Genomic DNA, 23,886 nt, shown 5'->3' on the forward strand with positions numbered 1-23,886 from the left:
AAAGAAAAAAATGTCGAACGTGAGATACGAAGCGTAATCTGGTGTTCGTTCATCCGTTCGTACACCAAACGGACAATACTTTTTGTTGTTGTTGTTGTTGTTGTTGGTTGTAGACGAGAGATATGGCCGACCTAGAGGGAAAGCTCTAACTCGATGGAAATTTATGACGGATATCAAATATAGACAGGTGTTTCTCGTTCGCGAAAAAACAGAAAACGAAAAATACTGCATATGTATATGTATTTGCATGCAAGAAAAACAAACAAACAAACATGGCTAGTTATTATATTTATACAGGGTGTCCTAGGTAACTCTAAAACTTACAACCAAATACCGGATGAATCTTCGTTAACGAAATTGAATGATACAAATTTAAAATGACGTTTCTACTATTCGTAACTTCGTTTTTCTTTTTTTTTTTGAGAATAACGATAATTTGTCTTTTTTTTATTAATTACAATCCTATCAGGTTGTAATAATTTCGAATAAAAAGATACAGGAAGGGTAAGACATTTACAGAAAGCTTTCTTTTTTATTTAATTCTTTATAATGCAAATTATAATTTTGATTAATAAATAATCAATTGTAATATTTAAATAATATGCCATGTCTGGTTGTATTAATCTCAATTAAAAAGATACATAAAATGAGACACATTTATAAATGGATTTATATATATATTATTTCTTTTTTATTAATTCATTCATGTCATTGAATATAATATACATATGTAAATTTAATTCTATAGATTATTTATTTCAAATGAGATATCTATTCAAAAATAATGAGCCAAATTTCTTTAAATACTTAAAGTTTGTTATATAACAAACAAATAAACAAATAAAGAATTAATTCTACAAAAGGGAGAGGGAAAAAAAAACGAATCTTTACGAATACGTCCAGAAAATATAATAATTTATATTAATATAAAATATAAAATATAATATTTAATATAATTTATATTATATTAATATCATAATTTTATATTAATATTATAATAATTAATTCTAACGAAAATAACATAATACAAATTTAGAAATATTTATACGATAAATATAAAATAGGTGGATCGAAGTTTGAAGAAAAGAAAAATTCGGTTAAAATTGACTGAAAGAAAAAAAAGAAAAGAAAAGAAAAGAAAAGGTTGATTCATATTGAATTGTATTATCTTTTTTTCTGTTCACAGCTGACAGCAGCTTCTTATTGGCAAATGCACAGATCGTCGACTTCCCGATCGTCTATTGCAACGAGAGCTTTTGCAAGATCTCCGGTTACAATCGTGCCGAGGTATAAAATCCAATCCTGTTTATCGACCCTCTGACAGACCTCTGCCCTTTATATAGATTTTATATATATATATATATAGCTATTAGAAATCCGGATTGCGATATTAAACGCGGCTTGAATTAACCAATTTCGTTGTATACAATAAACATGTCGATATCACGCATAATGCGTTTCATTTAACGCGACAAATGTGATTAATTAATATTATTTATTTTTCAATTGACTGTGATCTATTTAAATTACGGATTGATTAATGTGACATAAATTTATTCGAAATTACAATTGAGATATCACAAAATCTCACACGTGTGTGTAACGGTGTTTTATTTAACATGTGTATATATGTTTAATCAATTTACCTTTAACCCTTTTTGCACTCGAGCGGCGCCGATATGGCGCCCGGTAGCCTATTTCAAGTCTCAACTCAACCAAAACTAATTACAGAGTGTAGTATTTATCAAAATTTGTTTTTTTTTCGACATATAAATGAATAAATTGATAATATTTTATTATTTCTATACGGCTTGTTTGTTTATAAATATTTTTAAAGTACCTGTAAAATGTCTACTTAATTTGCAAAGGGTTAATTGACGAGTAAAATACAATTGATCTAACATATTTTTCTTTTGAAATATTTTCTAATTCATCGTATCGGACAAAAATAAGAAGAAGAAGAAGAAAAAACGATAAAAGTAGGGTTTTTATGAGAAATTAAAAATAACCAAAGGTGATTAGGTATCACACACGTAAAATATTATATTCCACATAGATATTATTATTCCCTATACATTTGAATACTCGGTGTGTCACGCAGAACGATGATGGAAAGATCCAACGGGATATTTCTCGATTATTATTATTATTTTTAACTTTGGTATGCACGGACAATGATTTCGCGATTACCACGTACGTCCGTTAAATTACAAAAGCAATACATCAAAACCTGTTTCGGTTATATCTCTCATTGTAGTTGGACGATGTGTGTGTGTGTGTGTGTGTGTGAAAGAGAGAGAGAGAGAGAGAGGTGTATATTAAACTCGTGTATAGTAAAATCATGTCGTGTAAATAATCCGATTAATTTTTATGTTCACACCTTATATAAAAATTTAATGAATTTAATAGGATGAATAAGATCGTTCGTTAGGGACAAAAAAAAAATTAAAAAAAAAATAAAAATATATAAAAATATGAAAATATTAAGATTAGAAACATATTGTACGCAGGTTATGCAAAAGTCATGCCGATGTGGATTCATGTACGGGGAACTAACGAACAAGGATACGATCTCAAGGATCGAAGAATGCCTCGAGGGCCAAATTCACGACCAATTCGAGATTCTGCTCTACAAGAAGAACAGTAAGTCATTTATCGTTCATTATTAATTGAAGCATGTGATATTATTAAGATGCTTCGGTGTCGTCGTTAATCGTCGTCGTCGTCGTCGTATTCGTGGCTTTTCAATAAAGAATCGATCATTTCGCGATTAAGTGTATACGAATGTAGTAATTTAACCAAAAATATTTTTTTACCCACCTTATAATAATTTGCAAAAGTATATAATTCAAGATGATGATACTCAAATATAAAAAAAAAAGGAATTTTTTTACTGGGTGTAATAATTATTTTATATTTTAATAATTTTTTATTTTTGTTTATTGCGAGAAATCCAAAGAATTATTTCGAAAAGATCGATTCTCCAAAAATTACAAAAGAAAAAAACAAATTACAAATCGACGGAAAATCCTCGAGGCACGAAATGTATTATTTATTATGCATGCACAAAGCTGGTCAGAGAACAACTCGGTACATCAAATTATTATCGTTTTGCATCATCTTTCTTACCGAGTCTCTCGTTTGTCATCGAATATTCATTATTCATATTTCATTTCGTCAGTTATAGATTTATCGCATTTTTCGTTAATTCTTTTTTTTTTTTCATGTCATCGATATATACAATCACGTCCCTTGATTTACGTAGAAAATTATTATTATTATTAAAAAAAAGAATCGTTTTATTTTATATTTATTTCGAATAATTTGAATTTTTTTACAATTTATCGTATTCTCGATAACATTTTAAGCGAATAGAAAAAAACATAGAAAAAAAAAAGACAAGATATTCGGAGCGAGTGCTTCGACTTTGAGCCAATTAAAAAGGAAAAAATGTCATCAGCTTTGAAGTACTTGGATACGCGCGAAAACTACTACTAAACTAATCAAATTACTTACTTTTTATCGTGATATAATTTTTCTATTTCTTTTTCAACCTATACGAGATAAAATATTTATACAACTTCGTACTATATCTTTATGGTTATTCCTTTTCATCACACCCCACCGACTAGATTTAATTAACGTGAATAATTTCTGTCCCCGATTAAAAAAAAAAAAAAAAAAAAACAAAAGAACAAATATTTCGCGTAAATCAAGGGATGTAGAATGATGATGATGATTTATTTAACTTTCGATTGAAAATAATACTTTTGCACGACGAGAGATACGGCCGTTTTTTGGAACGTAATTTTATTCTAGCGTTCGTTGTTAAATGACATTTAACAAAATAATCTTAAAATGTCATTCACCATTGTAATAGAATTCAAATTACAATTAATGTAATGTAAATTACTCTAAAAATAATCTCTACGAAGTTTCCACTTTTTTCCACCTTCAACTACCCCTTTTAATAGTCGAAAGACCAGACGCCTAAAGCTCAATAATAAAAGATCGTTCTGTTTAAAGGTACCCCACGAGGTATGTCTAACACAGGTTCGCAAAAGCGTGCTCGCAAAATCTACCAGTAAGTCAGCCTCGAATCTAACAGTATAACAACTAATCAAATCAAACGACACACGGCTCGAAATGCGTATTTTTTATTATACACTACTTGTCAATTTAGAAAAAAAAAAAGAGAGAAAGAGAGAGAGAGAGAGGATTTTTTAAAGTTCCCCCCACTCCACTCCAAAAAATATCAAAATGGACCACGTCGAAATTTCTTCTAACAAAAATAAATAAAAAACAAATATACGAGGATCACCTGAAGGTTTAATTAAAAGAAGAGGAGGAGGAGGAGGAGTGAAAGAAATATTTATTCTCTCGAGCATCAATTTGTATTTTTTGTTTTTTTTTTGGCCCCCTTTACTTTCCTCTTCAATTCGATTTAAACATAATCATATTTATTTCTAACTTACCTAGTTATCTTCAATCAGTCAGTCAAGTCAGTCAAGTCAGTCAAGTCAGTCAGTCAGTATTTTTCGTTTCCTTTCAGACCTTACTGCGTTCCAAATTCGTTATCGTTTAGGTTTATCGATCCGAAAGTATACGATAAGAAGAAGAAGGGGTACATTCCACACATGTTTCTTGAAGAATTTGTAGAAAAGCAACGTGATAGTCTACCTCTATTGTAAAGAAATATTAGATAAATATGCTACAGGGATTATATATGTGTGTGTGTGTGTGTATATATATATATGAACACAGACAAAAAAATTCTACGTATGTATAATATATACGTATTACGTAAATAACTTTGACAATACGAAAAGTATTATATATTTTCTAGTAGAAATTCCACGCGTATTCGTAGTGGAATGCGTTGGAAAAATTAAAAAATAAACAACGAAGGGGAGGAGGGGGGGAGGGACGAAAAAATGGGAACAAGAGAAGAAATAATAAACGAGAGAACAGAGCGAATTGATTCGTACGTCGGTGTTGTAAAAGTTAATTCCAAATTACTACAAAAAGAAGAAATAAAAAGAATATATATAATAAAATATATTCTTTATATATATATATATAATAATAATATATAATAATAATATATATATTCTTATTATATATATAATAACATTTCGAATTTTATTTTTATAATTTGTAATATGTAATATTACAGTATGTATATATAGTGCACGTGGTTTCTATTAGAATATTTTTATCCACGTCACCCTATATATATATATATGCATGTATACGAATTTGCTTACATTATATAAATCTATATAGAATGAAGTTAAAAGTTTCTTTAAGTGATCTTAAAAATCAATTATGTTTTTTTTTTTTTTTCAAAACTTTCCTTTTAGACCAATTTGGATTTTTTTTTTTTTCTTTTCGCGCAATTTAAGTTCGAACAACTGTGGACGGAAGTGTCGAGTGCAAAAAAAAGAGAGAAAAAAGTAGGATAAATAATTTGAAAAATAATCTCTAAGAAAAATTGTGACGAATAAGCATACGTGGAAATAATTTACGAAAGAGAACAACGATCGCGTTCGCATATTTTTGCAGCATATATTGCAAAATTCATTTGTAAGTAGTATCGTAAAGAAAAAAAAGAAAAGAAGTTTTATCGAATATCGATCGGATTTTTAGCGAAAACGGAGACACAACGGAGATCATGGATCGTTGCTATCACGTGCTATCACAGAAGAAACAATGATGATTCTTTTGGGTCCTTGAAAGAAACGAAACGATTTGAACTTTGCCCTCCCTCCCTCCCCCTCCCCCTCACCCCTACCTCCTTGTTCTACCCTCCCACCCCCTTCGGTATACGTCGTCGCGTTAATTCGCATCGACCCAGTTTTCTCCTTCTCGCGAACTCATCATGGAATCGCTACGACTCTGGGAATATAAAAAAAAAAAAACAAGAAAAGAAAAATAGAAAAAGAAAAAGAAATTCTGATCGCTTACGAGGAGGAGATAAAAGTAGCGAGTAAAAAAAAAATCAGAGAAAGAGAGATCATGCGAGTAATCTTTTTTTTTCAAACAGAGTGATTTTATTTTTCCCAATCAAAAAAGGAACAAAAAAAAAGTAAGAAATTAATTTGTTCGTTTAGTTTTCTTTTTTTTACGAGATTAAAATGAATCCTTTCTATAACATAATTATTCTTTTCTAATATTATATATTCGTGAAAATGACGTTATTATTTATACATGTAATGCACTGAGTAACGTAATTGTATAACATTCGTGTTTGATTATATTTATTTGTAATAGATATAAATTATATTGTAACAAAAGTAATAATATATATCACATAATTTCTATATTAAGAAATTAAAATATGATATTAATCAATATTATTCATTAATACTAATTTGAATATTATATAATTAAAAGTATTATACACAGTGATATTAAATAATTTAATGAAACATATTAATTAGTATAACTATAATATAATAATTAAATTTTGATAAATAATAACGTAAAAAATATTATATTTATAACGAAAAAAAAAAGTTGCAATATTAATTTTATGACTATCGAATAAAATCAAACGCTTAATTATTGTAATTTTTAATTTTAAAAATTACGTAAAGTTATAGAGAATTAATTATAAAAAGATTCACAAAATAAAAAATAAATATTAAATCATGAGATAAATGATAGATTTTCGAAAAATGAAAATATTAAACAAAGAGAGTCGTCTTGTATTAACTTAAGGATAGCATCTTATTTGTTCGGTAATGATCCAATAGAAAAATACAAGATCTTAGGTGAACGTAATACTGCAACAACCGATAACTAATGGCATCGAAAGACAATAATCCTCTCTCGGAGAATCCCACCAAGAATCGATTCGAAAGTTTTATCGAGCACGTCCACGCCCACCTGGCCTTAGAAAAGTCAAGAGAAAGAGAGAGAAGAATCCTATTTAAATTTTTACACCTATACAATATATATATATATACATGTAATGTTAATCTCTCAGACCCTACAAGAGTAGGTGTTTCATAATAACAATAATAATATATTACATGAAACACGTAATGTTATATTATTGTTGCAAAATGTTCATAATATATAAAAACATAGATTGTTCTACCTGTTAATTATCGATTCTTAATATTAAGTTTTGCACCGATTACGAATTTGCTCTCACATATTATGAAACACCTTATATAAATATATATTAAATATAGCAATTAATTCGGTGCTTTTTTAAACAAATTTAATATTTATTTTTTTTGTATTTTCTTTAACGTAAAGAAGATGACGATTTGAATGTAACGAATTTAATATCAAAGTACCTGAAAATTATTGCTACACTTAATATAAGTATATAAGGGTGTAGGAAAAAAGTTGGGACCAAACTTCTTATATTACGTATTACACAAATCAAATATTTTTCATAACTTTACACGAATATTTTGATCTCAATAATACGTAGTATAAAGTTTGATCCCAACTTTTGTAGGACACTCTGTATTATACCTGCACATACCTGTATATATATATATATATATACAGAATATACAATTTTCTTCAATAGAAATATTTTCTAATCAACGTTTTTTAGCATCAATTTTTTTAGCATCAATTTTTTTAGCATCAACTTTTTTCTCTCTTTCCTCTAACTCATCCGCATCTTGGCTTTAAACGCAACGAAAGAATATATATATATACACACACATACACATATATATACACATAAACAGAGGCGTATAATACTTGTACACGCTGCAACATTGATCCAAAATTGGAAACACGAAATTACAGTGGGCCTTCGCTGATCTATCATCGATCCATCCTCCTTTGACGTATCCATCGTCAACGCATTGTTATCTCTCTGTTATGGAAACGCTAAATGGAATATGCTTTAAATTATGTTTGTCGCTTGTCCTTGCGTTAGTTCATTTTGTACCGCTTGATAGATACATAAGCAGCATGGCATATGTTGAATGATCACAGAACAGATGAGAATTAATGTGTGTGTGTGTGTGAGTGTGTGTGTCCAGTATCCAGGAAGATTGGAACGCCAAGCTTAATCTTTTATTAGAGCTGATTGATCTAAAGCTTTGCTAAAGTACACAGATGATAGCGCACGACTTTTATGTATCTACGTATGTATATATATAATATCTACACATATATATATATACTATTATCAATCTCTGATAATTTTCTTTTTTTTTTTTCAATTTTTGTTTTTGGTTTTTTTCTTTCTTTTTTTTTGTCCTAATTATTACAAACAAAGGATAGAAGCATGTCAAAACAAAATGCAAGTAAAGATAATTGTTTGGTCTCTCAATTTGATACCCCCCCCGTCTGTCGCATCGATTCCGATGACCGAATTCGGTCAAAAGGTATTTTTAATATATATATATAGGGTTTACGTAAAATCCGATAAGACTTTTGATATTTAATAGGTAATATTTTATCATTGAAAAAAAGTGTTAATGGATTTCTTGCGTAAACTTCTTTGTTTATCCTATTATATCATGTAGTTGAATATTATTTTCTTTATTTTTTTTTTAGATCTTTCTCCGTAGGATCAGAATAATATTTTTGATTAGATATTAACTATTATTATTATTTGCATCGATTAATCATCGATAAAAGTAAACTTAATATTTGTCTGTAATCTAATATATTATCTCGATTGGTACGCAGAAACACCACTATGGCTACTTCTACAAATAGCGCCGATCAAAAACGAACGAGACTTGGTTGTCCTGTTCCTGTTAACCTTCCGGGACATCACAGCGTTGAAGCAGCCCATCGAGACGGACGACAGCAAGGGTGGTCTTTCAAAATTTGCCAAACTCGCAAGATCGGTGACCAGATCGAGATCGGTTCTTGTTTCGCAGTTCAGCTCCCACCTTCCGGCTCTGAAGGATTCTGCTTTACCAACCACGGCCAAACAATCGCATCTGGCTCATGTAAGTTGTTGTTCAATCTTTTCATTTCATAGATCCAAAAAAAAAACGAATATAAATTTTTCATTGATTTTAATTGGTGATATAATTACTCACAAAAATATTCGTACACTGATAGTATGATTTTACATTTTTAATTTTATATTTCAGTTGTTTATAAAACAATCGGTGTCTGGTTATTGTTTACTAACAATAGATCAATTAATTAATCTTGATAAACAATGTGGAATTTATTCTTGAGTATTATTAACAAGAAATCTCCTGTTACATACGTATACATATTGTTGACGTATGAAAAATCTTATTTTAATTATTATAACTTTCAGATGATGTCATTGAGCGGAGATGTAATGCCACAGTACAGACAGGAAGCACCAAAGACTCCACCGCATATTTTATTACACTATTGTGCGTTCAAAGCGATCTGGGATTGGATTATTTTGTGCTTGACATTTTACACAGCTATTATGGTTCCGTACAATGTTGCCTTCAAAAATAAAACCAGCGAGGATGTATCACTTTTGGTACTCGACAGTATAGTCGATGTCATATTCTTTATAGATATAGTATTAAATTTTCATACTACGTTCGTTGGGGCTGGTGGTGAAGTTGTGTCCGATCCAAAAGTAATTACAATTTGATTTTAATTATTTATTCTCTTTTGTCTTTCTTTCTTTCTAATTCTATTTGTTCATTCCAAATGATTATTGTAATGAAATATCCATAAATGAAATCATAGGTGATCAGGATGAATTATCTGAAGTCTTGGTTCATCATCGATCTATTGAGCTGCCTACCCTACGACGTGTTCAACGCGTTCGATCACGACGAGGATGGCATAGGTAGTCTCTTCTCTGCTTTGAAGGTCGTCCGTTTACTTCGTCTTGGAAGAGTCGTTCGCAAACTCGATCGGTATCTGGAGTATGGAGCCGCCATGCTCATTCTTCTCCTCTGTTTCTACATGTTGGTTGCTCACTGGCTGGCCTGTATCTGGTACGTCACATTAAGGTGATTTTACTCTGCGTACACACTTTCAAGGTAACACATCTTGATGGGAAGATTGGCTGCATATATCACATACGTAAAAAAAACACACACACAAACACAAACACTGTACAACCAACATTGAATCGTGCATTATTATCGCAGTTTATTGCTATGTTTCATTTGAGTTGCTTCGCGATTATCTGCACGTTCAAGTTTTCTTAATTATATATTAAAAGGCGCTAAAATCAGTTGAAAATAGCTAATATATATATTATAGTATATTTTTATATTAATGAAAGCGCTTTGCGTCGTATTTTTATCATTGTCATCGTCATTCGAGATATTTAGTAAGCAGCATGCGAAAATCATGCTTTTCGAAAGTGACGATATAAACTCTTGACAAATTGATAAACAAAAAGCCGAGACGCATTTTCTTTTTTAGATTTAGAGGATTCAATTTTTCGTAGCTGATATTCGAAAGAAAAAAAAAACAGAGATTTACTATTTTTATATTTTAATTTGATATATTTCTTTTTCAAAAACTCGATTGGACGTCCAAATTTTCTTATAAGAAATGTCATTGCGTTGAAGGTATTCGATAGGAAGATCGGATGCTGACAACGGAGTTCAATATTCATGGCTGTGGAAGTTGGCCAATGTTACCCAGTCACCATACAGCTACTTGTGGACCAATGCCAGCACTGCACCAGAACTAGTAGCTGGACCATCACGCCGCACGATGTATGTCACTGCTCTTTATTTCACGATGACTTGCATGACTTCCGTCGGCTTTGGAAACGTCGCAGCAGAAACAGATAATGAGAAGATCTTTACTATCTGCATGATGATCATTGCCGGTATGGAATAATAATAAGGATTGATATGAGAGTTTAAACGTACATTAATGAAATCAAAATTCGTGTAATAATTAATATCTCTTAATTAGCCTTGCTGTACGCTACGATATTTGGTCACGTTACCACCATAATTCAACAAATGACATCAGCCACCGCCAAATATCATGACATGCTAAACAACGTCCGGGAATTCATGAAACTCCATGAAGTACCTAAGGCACTTAGCGAACGTGTCATGGATTATGTAGTAAGTACATGGGCAATGACCAAAGGCCTAGATACAGACAAGGTGCTTAACTACTGCCCCAAAGATATGAAAGCTGATATTTGCGTACATCTCAATCGGAAAGTTTTCAATGAACATCCTGCTTTCAGGTAGGCACATTATATTCCAATTCATTAGTTTTAATAGATCATTATAGATTAATCACAGATTTGAGAACTAATTATACTAATGATGTATTATTATCAATGTCCAGGTTGGCATCCGATGGATGCTTACGTGCTTTAGCAATGCATTTTACAATGTCGCACAGTGCACCTGGTGATCTGCTCTATCACACAGGTGAATCTATCGACTCGCTGTGCTTCATCGTCACTGGAAGCCTAGAAGTGATACAAGACGATGAGGTAGTAGCAATTCTTGGAAAAGGGGATGTCTTTGGAGACAGCTTTTGGACGAACCCGTCGATCGGGCAGAGCGCAGCTAACGTTAGAGCACTTACTTATTGTGACCTTCATACCATTAAGCGTGATCGACTGTTAGAAGTTTTGGATTTTTATCAAGCCTTCGCAAACTCCTTCGCCAGAAATCTTGTATTAACGTACAATCTAAGCAATCGGGTGAGTTCTCATTCTAATTCGTTCAATTTTCTTTTTATTCTCTCAATTCTTATTTATATAACATGCAAGAAATGTACTTAGACGATTGGAACAAAAGTTTTTTTACAGTTTTTTTTTTTTTCAGTATTTTATTGAATTCACATTACGTTCGATAACAATGTGATAAATTTCTTTGTCTTTTTAGATATGAATGAACAATTGTTGTTCTTCTTTTTTTTTTTGTGTTATGCATTTTTAACACGCATTGTATAACATATTATACATCCGTGATTAGCAATTTGCGAGGAAATCTTTACATTGACTAGTAGTTACGAAACACACCTTCATGATCATTGATTTCAAATGATCAGGCACTATATAATAGGCATGTAAATTACTGCGTATTTTATGGCTTTCTCAACATCAAAACGCATTGTTTAATATACATATTATACAACATTCAGATGATATATATACACATATATATATATTAAAAGAGATCAGGCCGTCTGGTAACGATACTTTGTCATACACTTGATAAAATAGGTACACAATAAAGAAAGATGTACAAACTCATTTGACACAGTGTAACATATATATTGTGTAACTACTATATCACTTGAACATTATACATAGACAATATATAATACAGACATGATAGACAAAAACGATCATTTCTCAATATAATTTAATTGATTACAAAATTTTCCATAAAGTGATATCACAAGCAAGAATATCTGATTCGTTAACATAAGTATACATTCCAATTAGTAAATATTTCTCGGTTCAGAACATAGATCGTTTTTATTGCACTCTCAAATTAATTTGCTACTATAGTTGTTCATCGGTAAAATATAAAACTAAATATTCACTTTATTAATTTTTATATTTTGCTTTCAAGCACCCATAAAATTTTATCTCCTTTGTTATATATATTTTATATATATATATATATAATCTCAATTGCTCTTAATTTTCAATAAATCTCAATTTCAATTAACAATTTCAATGACAACCATATAATATACTTAATAATAACATGAGTCTTATATATTAATCATTAAATATTAACGTTTAATTAGTCTTTTTTATCTCTAATTCCATCGCTATACATTTTACGTCCATGAAGTTCCATCAATACTTTAGCTGTAGCATCTTGATCTAAAACTGATTTATTTTCTCGTACGTCTTCTTCTACGGTTGGTATTGGACCAACACCCCATACTTCACAATGTTTGATTTTAAAATTTTCTTGACCACTTAATTGCACATAATTTTGAAATGTTGTGCACGATACACTTGATATACCAGTCCCATACTCACAATCTATCCATAAGCCTGGATAATTTAATTGTCCACCCATAAGCAAACCATTAGGCATAGTTTGTTGATTAATATTCAAATATTGATAATGATTATTGTAACCTGTAGAAGGAAACGTTAAAATATCTGGCTCGAGTTTTAATAGAAAGCACGTCTGATTTCCTATAAAATTTGGTCCTATTCTCCAACTATCTGGAGCAAATCCACCAAATACATGATCATCCGTATCTTGTAATATAATAATTGTTGCACCTTGCATTGTTATTCTTCCTAACATAGTGGAAAATGATTCTCCGTGCACTTGACTGGAAAATAAGAATCTCCATTCTTTTCTGAGTTCGTGAGGTAAACTTAAATTTAGGAACAAAACGTCGCCAAGCCCCAGAATACTTGGAAAATGAGGAATATTTTCCAGACCTTTACAAACAGGTAATAGGTTTAAGTCATTAATTCGTGCACTCGTATTCTTATCTCCTTTCTTCTGAGTAACTAAGAAAAGGCACTGAAATACGTGTGATTGAATATTTTTAAACGTAGCAGCTGCGCCGAACCAATTTTCTATTTGATCAATCGTCAGCACATCACCGTATTTAATAATATCTTCGCACAGACTTCGCGAACGCATATTTATACGTCTATTATTCACAGTACAACCGATACTACTCCATGAAAGATAATGCAAATTAACAGCATTTTTTTGCAGTCTTAAATATGAATTTATCGTAGCTTGAATATATTGGAGAAATGTGGCAGTAGGTATTTCAAACTTTCGCTCTTCTTCAGAAAATCCTTCAAATATCAAATCAGTACGTTCACCTGCGCTTCCACGTACTGCGTAAACATATAAGCGACCAAAATTTTCTCCATTCACAGCTGACACTTTTTTGCCAGGCTCGTGGCAAAGAAACCTTACGACAAATTGTAATAGTACATCATCCAAATGCATCGACCAGTGTTTAAAAATATCTTCACGTTTTATAGAACCTGAACTCCTAGACATTGATTTAAAAAGATTGTCCACCAATGTTAATTCTTCTGCGGATAGAATATTTGCAGAAGAAGCGGAACGACTTGATCCATGACCCATCTAAAAACACCAATGATATAAGATACGTTTATGTTCCCTCCTCTATCGGTCAGAATTTTATTATTTTCAACTATCATAAATTTATGTAAATTAACTATTTCATATTACATTTATAAAAAAGGAAAACTAATAAGAAAAAACAATATGCAGGTAAACAATTTAAATGGCTCAAAGCTCATTGTTACTCAATTTACGCGCCTTTCTTTTTTTCAAATTTTATTCTCTCTCCTATAAAAATCCACTGCAATCTTCAGAATGCAGACAAAAAACATATAACACTACTACTACTATTTACTATTACAAATGCATCAAACACTTCAAAGAAAACCCATCTATCCTATCATAAAATCTAAATGCTTTTATCTCTAAGTATTCTCATAAATATAAGCATCGTAAAATCATTTGAGTGGAAAATCGACGATAGAAGTTTCAATTTCGTCGACGATCGAACGACGATCGTCTTTTTAAAAGAAATAAAAAGTATAATAGTATAAATTCGGGGTGGGAGGAAAAAAAACTTCTTTCATTGATTTCGAAAGAAAAACAAAAACCAAGTGACAAATATCGAACATATAAACCGAATAAAGATACGAACCTTTCAAACGAATGTTATCTTCTATACGACGAGCCATAAACTTTTCTCTGCCACTTATAATTCGGTCAACGCGAGCCAGAGAAATATAAAACAAAAACACAAAAAAACAAGAGAAGAAAATTCGTTTTAAATAAACAAAAAAATAAAAAAGAAAATCAACCAAGAATTTGAATTTTCAGCTTAATATTGTCGATTAAAATCCAATTGTGTCGTATTCACGATTAAATTCGCTTATACCTTGTAAGAAAGATTAACGTCGACGAGTTGCGAAGTGATAAATGTTAAAGCGGTGCGAATGTTTTTTGTTTTGAGGTTAAGACAACGTAACAACGTCGATTACGAGAACTGTGTGCCGTTACTTGTGCGCCTATCGACTAAAGTCACGGCGCATGCACCGACGCAACCCCGGGCCTGAAGACTAAGATTTTATCTATTTTCTTTTCGCGTGTTTCGCGCAATATCCCATTTATGTAAACATACTAAAGCCTATTAACGGAAAACGAGAAGCGCATTGTGTTATTGTTATATCTTCTTCTTTACTTCTCTCTCTCTCTCTCTCTCTCTTTCTTTCTCTCTTTTATGAAGAAAAGTTTTTTTTTTACGAACGATTATTCCTACCGGAAAATTATTTTCCGTTCGTTAAACCCTCATTTGTACTCACCATTTAAAATAATTGTTTCTTCTTATTTTATTTTGTTTCAAATGTTATCACTTCAACGATACATCGAGTAAAGAAGTACACTCCCAACATAATTAAACATTCGTATCGTTCTTTAATAACATTCTATCTGCTATGCTGTTAAACATTTGCAAGGTTATGTAATATTTCTTTTACGCGGGAAAAAAGAAAGTAATATATATATATATATGTATATAAAATAAAAAAAACGAGATCAAACTGATTTTATTTTTGTCATACTTGATCGTACTTAAAGCTCTTATAAAGGAAATTAGAAGCGTTTTTATAAGATCGATTGTGCGTGCATGTAAAGAACTTATTTTCATAATATTTCACCGATAATGGTGGTGGTGATGTAAAATAGAGCGGAATAAATGAATTGCGTTAACTCTTTCATTGTTAAGATTGATAAATAATATTTAAATATCTTATTATAAAGTATTAAACACAACGAATAAATGATTAATGTTGTTCGATCAGTAATAAAACAATACCTAGATCGTTAATACTCACGTGAACTGTATATACAGATAAAAGAATCGATAATTTTTGTTTGTGCAGCTGATCTTTCGAAAAGTGGCCGATGTGCGTCGTGAAAAGGAGCTTGCTGAAAGACGAAAAAACGAGCCACAGTTGGATCAAGCTCAGGATCATTTAGTTCGCAAAATTTTTTCGAGGTAAGACCACAATGAAAAGAAAATTAAAAAAAAAAAAGAAAGAAAAAAAAAAAGAACACGTGTTATTATTTCCTTTAGACAAAACATATATTTTCCTAAAATATTGTCGTATATATTGTATCATGGCGGCCGCCATTTTTGCCCTCGTGTTCGTCGATTTAAAATGAAATTGGCGCGAGAATATGATCGTTAAAATTAAACGGTATCACAGGGTACATGCGTTTACTAAAATATTTTAAGCTAACAATATTCTAAGAAAACGCGATCCAATTCTCTCGCTTTATTACGTAATAAATCTGATCTATATGTATACATGCATAACACGTATATATATAGATATATATACATATAAATAAGGTTTCTCGTATTACATGTAAATTCTACTTACGTGCTTTGATACGCAACGATGATACTCGAACTACTTCGAACTTTCACGATCAAATTCGTTACCTGAATATAAATCAAGATTTCTTTTCTTTTTTTGAAGTTATAATTTATATGTCTTCACGAAAGCGACACGATTATTACTAATATAGGAAGAATAATTAATAAAGAAACTTAATTATAAAATATATAAAAATTAGTTTTATATCGCATAGCTTGTTAGCAATCGATATTGACTTAATCAAAAATTGCATACGTAACAATTGTAAATATAAGTCAATTAAAGTAAGATTCATTAAATTAAATGGTAGGGAAATTTCCATTGAATGTAAAACAATTTACCAAGATTTCTTATTCGATGTCATTGATTAACGATCATTTAACCCGATTTGTCGTTGACCCGACCAATATTCCTTTTGTAATGGATCGTTTACGATTCGGAATGAATATTTTTATTCTATTTTTGTCTTCCTTCAGAAACAAAAAAGAGAACCATTACTTACGTAAGTATTACGTAGTCGCTTTCGCGCAAATGATTCATTTTCTTTCTAAACTAATTGTAAGTAATTAAACGAATAATAATCAGTGACGCACACAAATCGTTCGCGTATCGATGCATGAATTTTAGGATTTTCAGCTAACATTTGTTTAATTGTGTCACGTATCGCTATCTTATTTGTTATATGTACGAAGGATGGGAAGCATCGTACGAGAGAATTTTCAAATTAGATTTTACGTTTGCGATTTTAAATCAAAAAACTAAAAAAAAAAATGTCTTACACGTCTTTATATAAAAAAACTATTCAGTATTATAATTTTATATGATATTTATTTTTCATATAATTACCATTAAAGATTGTGATCAAATTTTTGGAACGACTAAAACCAACAAAAAATTGCAAACGTTTAATCATTAAAGATACGATCTCTCTCTCTCTCTCGTGCGTATTATATTCGTCGTACGTATCTCTTTTGTGCGTTAAGAAGTACATGTGCTTTTACTACAATCATATCAAATGACTCGAATAATCATATCGAGTTAGGATCCCTGGTTTAACACAACAGACGGAATAAATTGATTTGTGGGAATGAACGCAAATCAAATCACATTTAACATTCACACACACATTCAGAGAGAGAATAATACGGAGAATGATTGAAAGGGAAAATATCTCTTAGAAAACGGTGATAGATTTAAAACTAATTATCAATATTATTGATACTTTGATAAATAAAATAATTAATAATTACAGATGGATACACTGCAATCAGAATATTCGCATAACCGTTTTCGAGAAGAAACACTGACAAATCTAATGAAAAATTATGTATGTAATATGGTTAAAGATGGATAAATGGGATGTGTGAACGAATAAAAGAGAGAACGTATGCGTGCGCGTGTCCGTGTGCACATGCACGCGCGCGCGCGCGCGCCTGTGTATATGTGATGAAATAATTAAATTGTAAAATGGTGGAAATTTTTTATCATTTCTCTGTTTCGCGCGCACGCATGTGCACACATGTGTGCACACTACTGATGCATACGTATTATTCCTTTTCCTTTATTTTTTATTCATTGATGTGAATTTTGATCGTTGCTTGGCTGGCCTCTTGTTGAAAAAGGTTCAAGACCGACGGAGAAGCCCAAATCAGCGTGTCCAAAGTCGTTTCAACACGGTCCCAACAGGATTCAGATGAGGAACTCACCGTGAACGTCCTGCCGCCCTGGCCCAGTTTTAGGCAATTTCATTTCTTACGTATTTATTTCTTCTCCATTCTTTTTTCCGTCCATCTTTTTGCTACTTATTACGTATATAATATATAGTGTATATATATATATATATATATTTATATATACACTATCTTTTATTATAACTATTATTATTATTATTATCGTTATTATTATTATTATTATTATTATTATTATTATTATTATTATTATCGTTAAAATTATTATTTGAATTTAACTTTATTATTATTATTATTCATTTCCATCGTTAGTTGTTTTTATTATTATAATTACTATTGTTATTCTTACTGTTATTATTTTTATTTTTATTACTAATTTTATTATTGTTATTATTGTTTTCTTTTTTTTCTCTCTATTTTATATATATATAAAGCGATTATTTTCGCCCGTGTAAATATGATATTATATATCTACTCTAGATGAAATGATTCATACAATCGTAAGTCATTAACATACACTTTCACGCATCCAAACACAAACTATATATATATGTATATATATATGCATATATTTGTAAGTTTGTCGCACGGCTAACTCGCTCGTGATATTTATATGAACATCGTATAATATTTCGTCTTAATCTTCGCGTTATTTAAATATATTTATTTAGTAAAAATGAAAATAAAATTTCGCGCCATTTTGAAAAAGATTAAGATTACGTCGTTGATACGATGTTACATAAACGAATTAGTAAACGCTGCTTATATTATACTTATATCATTAGCAGCGAGTTTTGCTCAAACTCGAAATGGTACGACGCGTTAATTAAATAAATAAACAACCAACAACGACTGCAACAAATTGATGACAGTTAAAATTGATGTATGCGTGAGTGTGTGTGTATATATATTTTCGTTTAACGTTACGTACCTCTTCGAGATGGTAGCCACGTGTGTTTCACTTCATTCATATATATATTATATTATAATCTTTATCATTTTAAACGATCACTGCAATTTTGACGAATGCTAGAGTGCTGTAAAATATATGCCTTTAGGAGGTCATGCGCATCTTTTATTCACCATATATATATATATATACGATATGTGTTCTTATGTATTTGCGATACGTACGAACACACTTTTGTATACACACTAATATTATATATTACATATATACATATATATAATATATTTTATTTAATATTCGAAAGGGAAATTTTGATCAATCAATTTCTAGAATTTGGTATTTTATTTCACTTCGATGAAATAATACTTTGTTAAACTCATTTGTTTGTTTGTTTGTTCGTTTGTACACACTCTGATTAAATGCGATCTAGTTTATTGTTAATAATAATTAAAAACGAAGTGAAGGAAGTACCGAATTCGTGATAAGTCTCGAGCATCCGATCCTTTTCGATTGATTTAACGCAATTAACGCAGGATGCATGTGACTAACACACACTCTAGGATTCAAATTTCTGTCACCTATATATATATATTTAATATTTTTTAATAATTAATTAATTACTATTATTATTATTATTATTATTATTATTATTATTATTATTATTATTATTATTATTATTATTATCGTAAGGCCGCTCGAGAAATATTGAGAATGCCGGCTTTTCATAATTAAAGCGAGAGACACACTAAATAAAAATAAAACAGAAATATAATTAACAATAATTTATCTCTCTTGTAATTAAAATTTCACCTGCTGCATGATTACATATTGAAAAATTTTTCTCAAATAATTACCGAACGTGAGGTATATACATATACATATGCGTATATATATATACACGCACACATACACACTGTATAAAAAGGGCTATCACGATGTCACTTATGGATTATTCATGCTTTTTTATATCTCTTTTAAATGCACACGATGCTTGCAGGCGCTCTGGCAAGTTTCTCAAAGTCATTCTCAAATTTTTTCAAGCGGCATGTTATATACAATCTCATTATTATTATTATTATTATTATTACGACATTATATATCGTCACGTCGGTGAACGTTGAAACGAAAATTGGTATATTCGTTTAAACCCAACAATCAAATTAATAAATTATAATCGTCGGCGACAATTCGTTGAATTTTGATTAGCAAAAATTCGGATAAATAATTCCTATCATCAAGAGTGAAATTTACAAAATATTTTAATCGCGTTCACCGAGGTCGCTCGTTTTCCCGTATGTTTTTTATTATCGTCATTTTTGTCACTACCGACGATATACTATTTTGATATTTGAATCCCGTAGGCACACCAAAGTAGGTTGCTCGTGAACACCGCTGGAGCTGTTTACCCCTTTTCTAGCCTAAGTAGAACGATCTCGCATTTGCTGCAAGAACCAGTTTCTTGAATCCGTGCAAAAAAGTTCCCTCGCCCCCGCCCAACCCCCCAAAACCCCCTTGCCCCGCCCCGCCCCGCCCTCTAAAACCCCCCGTTCAAATTAATTGACTGCCAATTGATGATTGACGATGCATTGCAAAAAAAAAGAAAGAAAGAAAGAAAAAGAAAGAAAGAAAGAGAGAGGGTGAATAAAAGTACAAACGTGTATTTTTGCTAACACGAATGAAACTAAATTAACTTCCATCCTCTTATAATTGTACACTGTCTTTTGATTCCCCCCGATTATTGCCTAGATGAACCAGCCTTTATACGTATCCTGTATATATATACAATATAATTATACATAATATATATACACCTTTTTGTGTAAGCTCCAAAATATAGGAGCATCAAATTGGAAACGAGGATTCTTATCGTCTCGATTTTGTTTTACACAGGTTTCGTAGAGAGAGACATACGGCAGACGTTGAGAAAGGTGACAGTAAGGATGGGAAAGATGGCGAATCATCGCATTCGAGAAAACCGTCCACCGATGAGAATGTCGCTGCCAAACCTCGAACTGGCAAATGGGGAAGATTGCTAGGTATGATCATTCAAAATGTTCATTTATTTATTCGACATTGTATTATAATTAATAATATATTTTTCGTCGCACAGGTAGTTCCAGTTTGGATTCCGGTAGTGAAACAGGTACGGTTGGGGATACGTTTAAGAGATCATTAAGTGCACGAGACTCGCGTCCAAGTTCTAGTACCGGGACGAACAAGATCTTTCCAAAATTCGGGAAGTTAGGTGGTACGATAGAAGAAACAGGTGGAGGAGACAATGCTGATAAGGATGGACAACAACAACAACAGCAGCAACAACAGCAACAACAACAACAACAAGCTCAGAATCTTTCGGTAGACTCGAAACAATTGCAGCTTCGACGTTTGGAAAGTTACGATGGTGGTTTGATATCGACTCAGCCCAGTCACGATCGTGAAATACTTGCGGCGGTATTGGAAGTGAAGGTTGATTTAAAGCTGGAAGTGCAAAGAGTGAATCAAAGGCTCGCTAAGATGGAAGATATGCTTCAAACTTTGTTAAGTCGAGTTCCATTTGCTGGAACTCCTCCGAGTGGTCCAGGCATTTCTCAACAACAACAACAACAGCAGCAGCAACAACAACAACAACAGCAGCAGCAGCAGCAACAGCAGCAACAACAACAGCAGCAAAGACCCTCGAATTTTCCATCGAGTAGTAGTTCAACTCAGAATCAATTGTCTTGTCAAATGCAAGTGAATCAACAACAAGGTACTCCTCAAGGTATACAAACGTCCGATCAGAAGGCGTCTACGAGTACTACTGCTACAACGCCTAGCGAAGGCTACAGAGAACAGCAACAACAACAGCAACAGCAGCCTATAGAACGCAGTTCAAAGAGCCAAGAACATCATCACCATCATCACCACCATCATCAACAGCCAAAAGATTCGGATAGACTGTCGGGTAGTACCGAATACAAAACTTCCTCGAGAGAAGTTAGCAAAGAACTTCTCGAAAGACTTACCCAAGCATCGACCTCAAGAGGTGACGATTCTAGTGCACTTGGACCTCTCATTTTAAGAAAACGAAGAAGTAAATCGCGTAACAAGGGTGCAGCGCCTCTCGCACCTTTAGCAACCCAACCGGTTAGTCCCTCGGAGGCTACGGAAACTACACAAATGTTAGAATGTACCGACGATCGCGAGGCTAGCAGTGCCAGTGCTGAAAGAACTGAGAGGACCGAAAGGACCGACAGGTCCGAACGAAAAAGGCCACCACCCAGGCCTAGAGAATATTATTGAAAGTTCTTCCGATCTCTGATCCTAATTCATCCTAATCCTAATCCTTCATCTTTCCTATTCTCCCTTCTTCTCTTCTTTTCTTAATTCTCTATCTGGGTGGGATGGTGGTTCTTCTGTTAAAATTAAAACTAATTAATCCTTCGCGATAATAATAATAATAATAATAATAATAATAATAATAATAATAAAAAAAGAAAACACACGCTCTCCCTTCTTTCTAATAAGTAACAATAGAATCCAGGGGTGATGGGAGGGGGGGGACTTATCAATTAGGCCAATAAACATAGCCTAATTTACCCCTAGTTCTCGGACTACGTTTCGCGATGATCTAATATACAATTAAAACGTAAAAATATCATCTACCCTTTTTCAAAGGACCCGTTATTAATATTTTCGCTAAATTGCTTCGCGAAGTGACCATTGTTATTCTTCATTTTGTGCGTTACACTTTGAACGAAATAATCATTATTATTTCGAATTAAAAAAGTAAGGAGACAAGAAAATGGACACGCGATTAAAAGAAAAAATATATTATTATTATTATATTATATTATATAAAAGTAAAATAAACTATTAAAAAAAGGAAAGAGATAAAAAGTATATACATATATGGTTTGAAAAGAGATTATTAATTAAGATGACTCGATTGATTATTATCTCAATCTCGCGCGTGGATCTTTTTAAACCAGTTAACGAGTTACGTGTGATCACGATGGAAGAAAGGATGATGGAAGAAAGGATGGAAGAAAGGATGGAAGGATGGAAGAAGGATGGATCCATAATGAAATTATCCAACTTTGCGACGGCTTCTTCGAGAGACATCGAAAAATTATTCCGAGTTTTATTATCCACGTTTATTATTATAACGAGCGATGTGCATCGTAGCTTTACACGCATTTAACGGCGGATCTATTCGCGAGCATAGATCTTCGTTCAATGATCTCGAAATATATTCTATCGAATACAGATGTATTATCTTTTTTTTTTTTTTGTTTTCTCTCTCTGTTTCCTATTAGATTCCTTATTTTATACGATTTTTCAATATGAAATAAAAAAATAAATCAAATGTGTGTATACACTGTGTGTGTGTGTGTGTTGAGAGAATATAATGGGGTTTCGATTGAAATTTTCAAAGTTTGGGATAATCGAATTTTTTTTTCTTCTTTTTTTTTTTTAGAGAGAGAGATAGTAATTGATTCATTCCCCTTCTCCTCCAACCCACCCCACCCACGCGTTTAAGAAATATTTCCAGTTGAATTTGTACTCATATAATTAAATACGAATAATCGATATTTGCAAAAAAGAAAAAAGAAAAAGGAAAAAGAAAAAAGTAATGCATCTAAATATTCGTTTTATATATTTACGAGAGATCACACACGAGCACAACCATAGAATGTAAGCGTTTGCTTTGATACCACCGATTAATCCGCCGACGTTCATAGGCCGCATTTCTATTTAAAACTTTTAAACGAAAGAAATTAGGAGAGATTTATCTTCGAGAATCGAAACGCGCTTGCTACGAGATTTGATCATCGTCGTTAAGATAAATGTTTAACGACGGGCGAATGATCGACGTGCTTAATCATTTTCAAGAGAAAAGAGAATACAAGAAAAATATATAATATTATAATATATATAATCAATGAAAAAAAAAA

The 23,886-nt window shown here is 31.6% G+C and overlaps 2 protein-coding genes across 5 annotated transcripts; one reads left to right on the top strand and one right to left on the bottom strand.

Annotated features, from left to right (window-relative positions):
* Positions 1 to 1,176: 1,176 nt before the first annotated feature.
* Positions 1,177 to 22,964, top strand: LOC122524563 (potassium voltage-gated channel protein eag; the record flags this gene model as incomplete). The annotated part of the gene is made up of 13 exons (XM_043646878.1): positions 1,177 to 1,287; positions 2,511 to 2,643; positions 4,027 to 4,038; positions 8,674 to 8,942; positions 9,266 to 9,565; positions 9,679 to 9,932; positions 10,518 to 10,783; positions 10,873 to 11,158; positions 11,263 to 11,626; positions 15,851 to 15,966; positions 17,974 to 18,090; positions 20,840 to 20,985; positions 21,060 to 22,964. Coding segments are annotated over 13 exons (3,546 nt in total), but the record flags the coding sequence as incomplete, so codon positions are not given.
* Positions 11,644 to 15,873, bottom strand: LOC122524564 (MTOR-associated protein MEAK7). Of its 4 annotated transcripts, none has more exons than XM_043646883.1 (2): positions 15,803 to 15,873; positions 11,644 to 14,015 (listed from the first exon to the last, which is right to left on the bottom strand). In XM_043646883.1, exon 2 carries the CDS (start codon positions 14,013 to 14,015, stop codon positions 12,684 to 12,686), a length of 1,332 nt encoding a protein of 443 aa, XP_043502818.1. In that variant the 5' UTR covers positions 15,803 to 15,873; the 3' UTR covers positions 11,644 to 12,683. The 4 variants fall into 4 exon arrangements, with proteins under 4 accessions (XP_043502818.1, XP_043502814.1, XP_043502817.1 ...); XM_043646879.1 differs by lacking the exon at positions 15,803 to 15,873 and adding an exon at positions 15,272 to 15,424; XM_043646882.1 differs by lacking the exon at positions 15,803 to 15,873 and adding an exon at positions 14,848 to 15,264.
* Positions 22,965 to 23,886: the final 922 nt, after the last annotated feature.

Source organism: Polistes fuscatus, unplaced genomic scaffold (assembly GCF_010416935.1).
Source record: "Polistes fuscatus isolate 324 unplaced genomic scaffold, CU_Pfus_HIC Scaffold8, whole genome shotgun sequence".
NCBI lineage: Eukaryota > Metazoa > Arthropoda > Insecta > Hymenoptera > Vespidae > Polistes > Polistes fuscatus.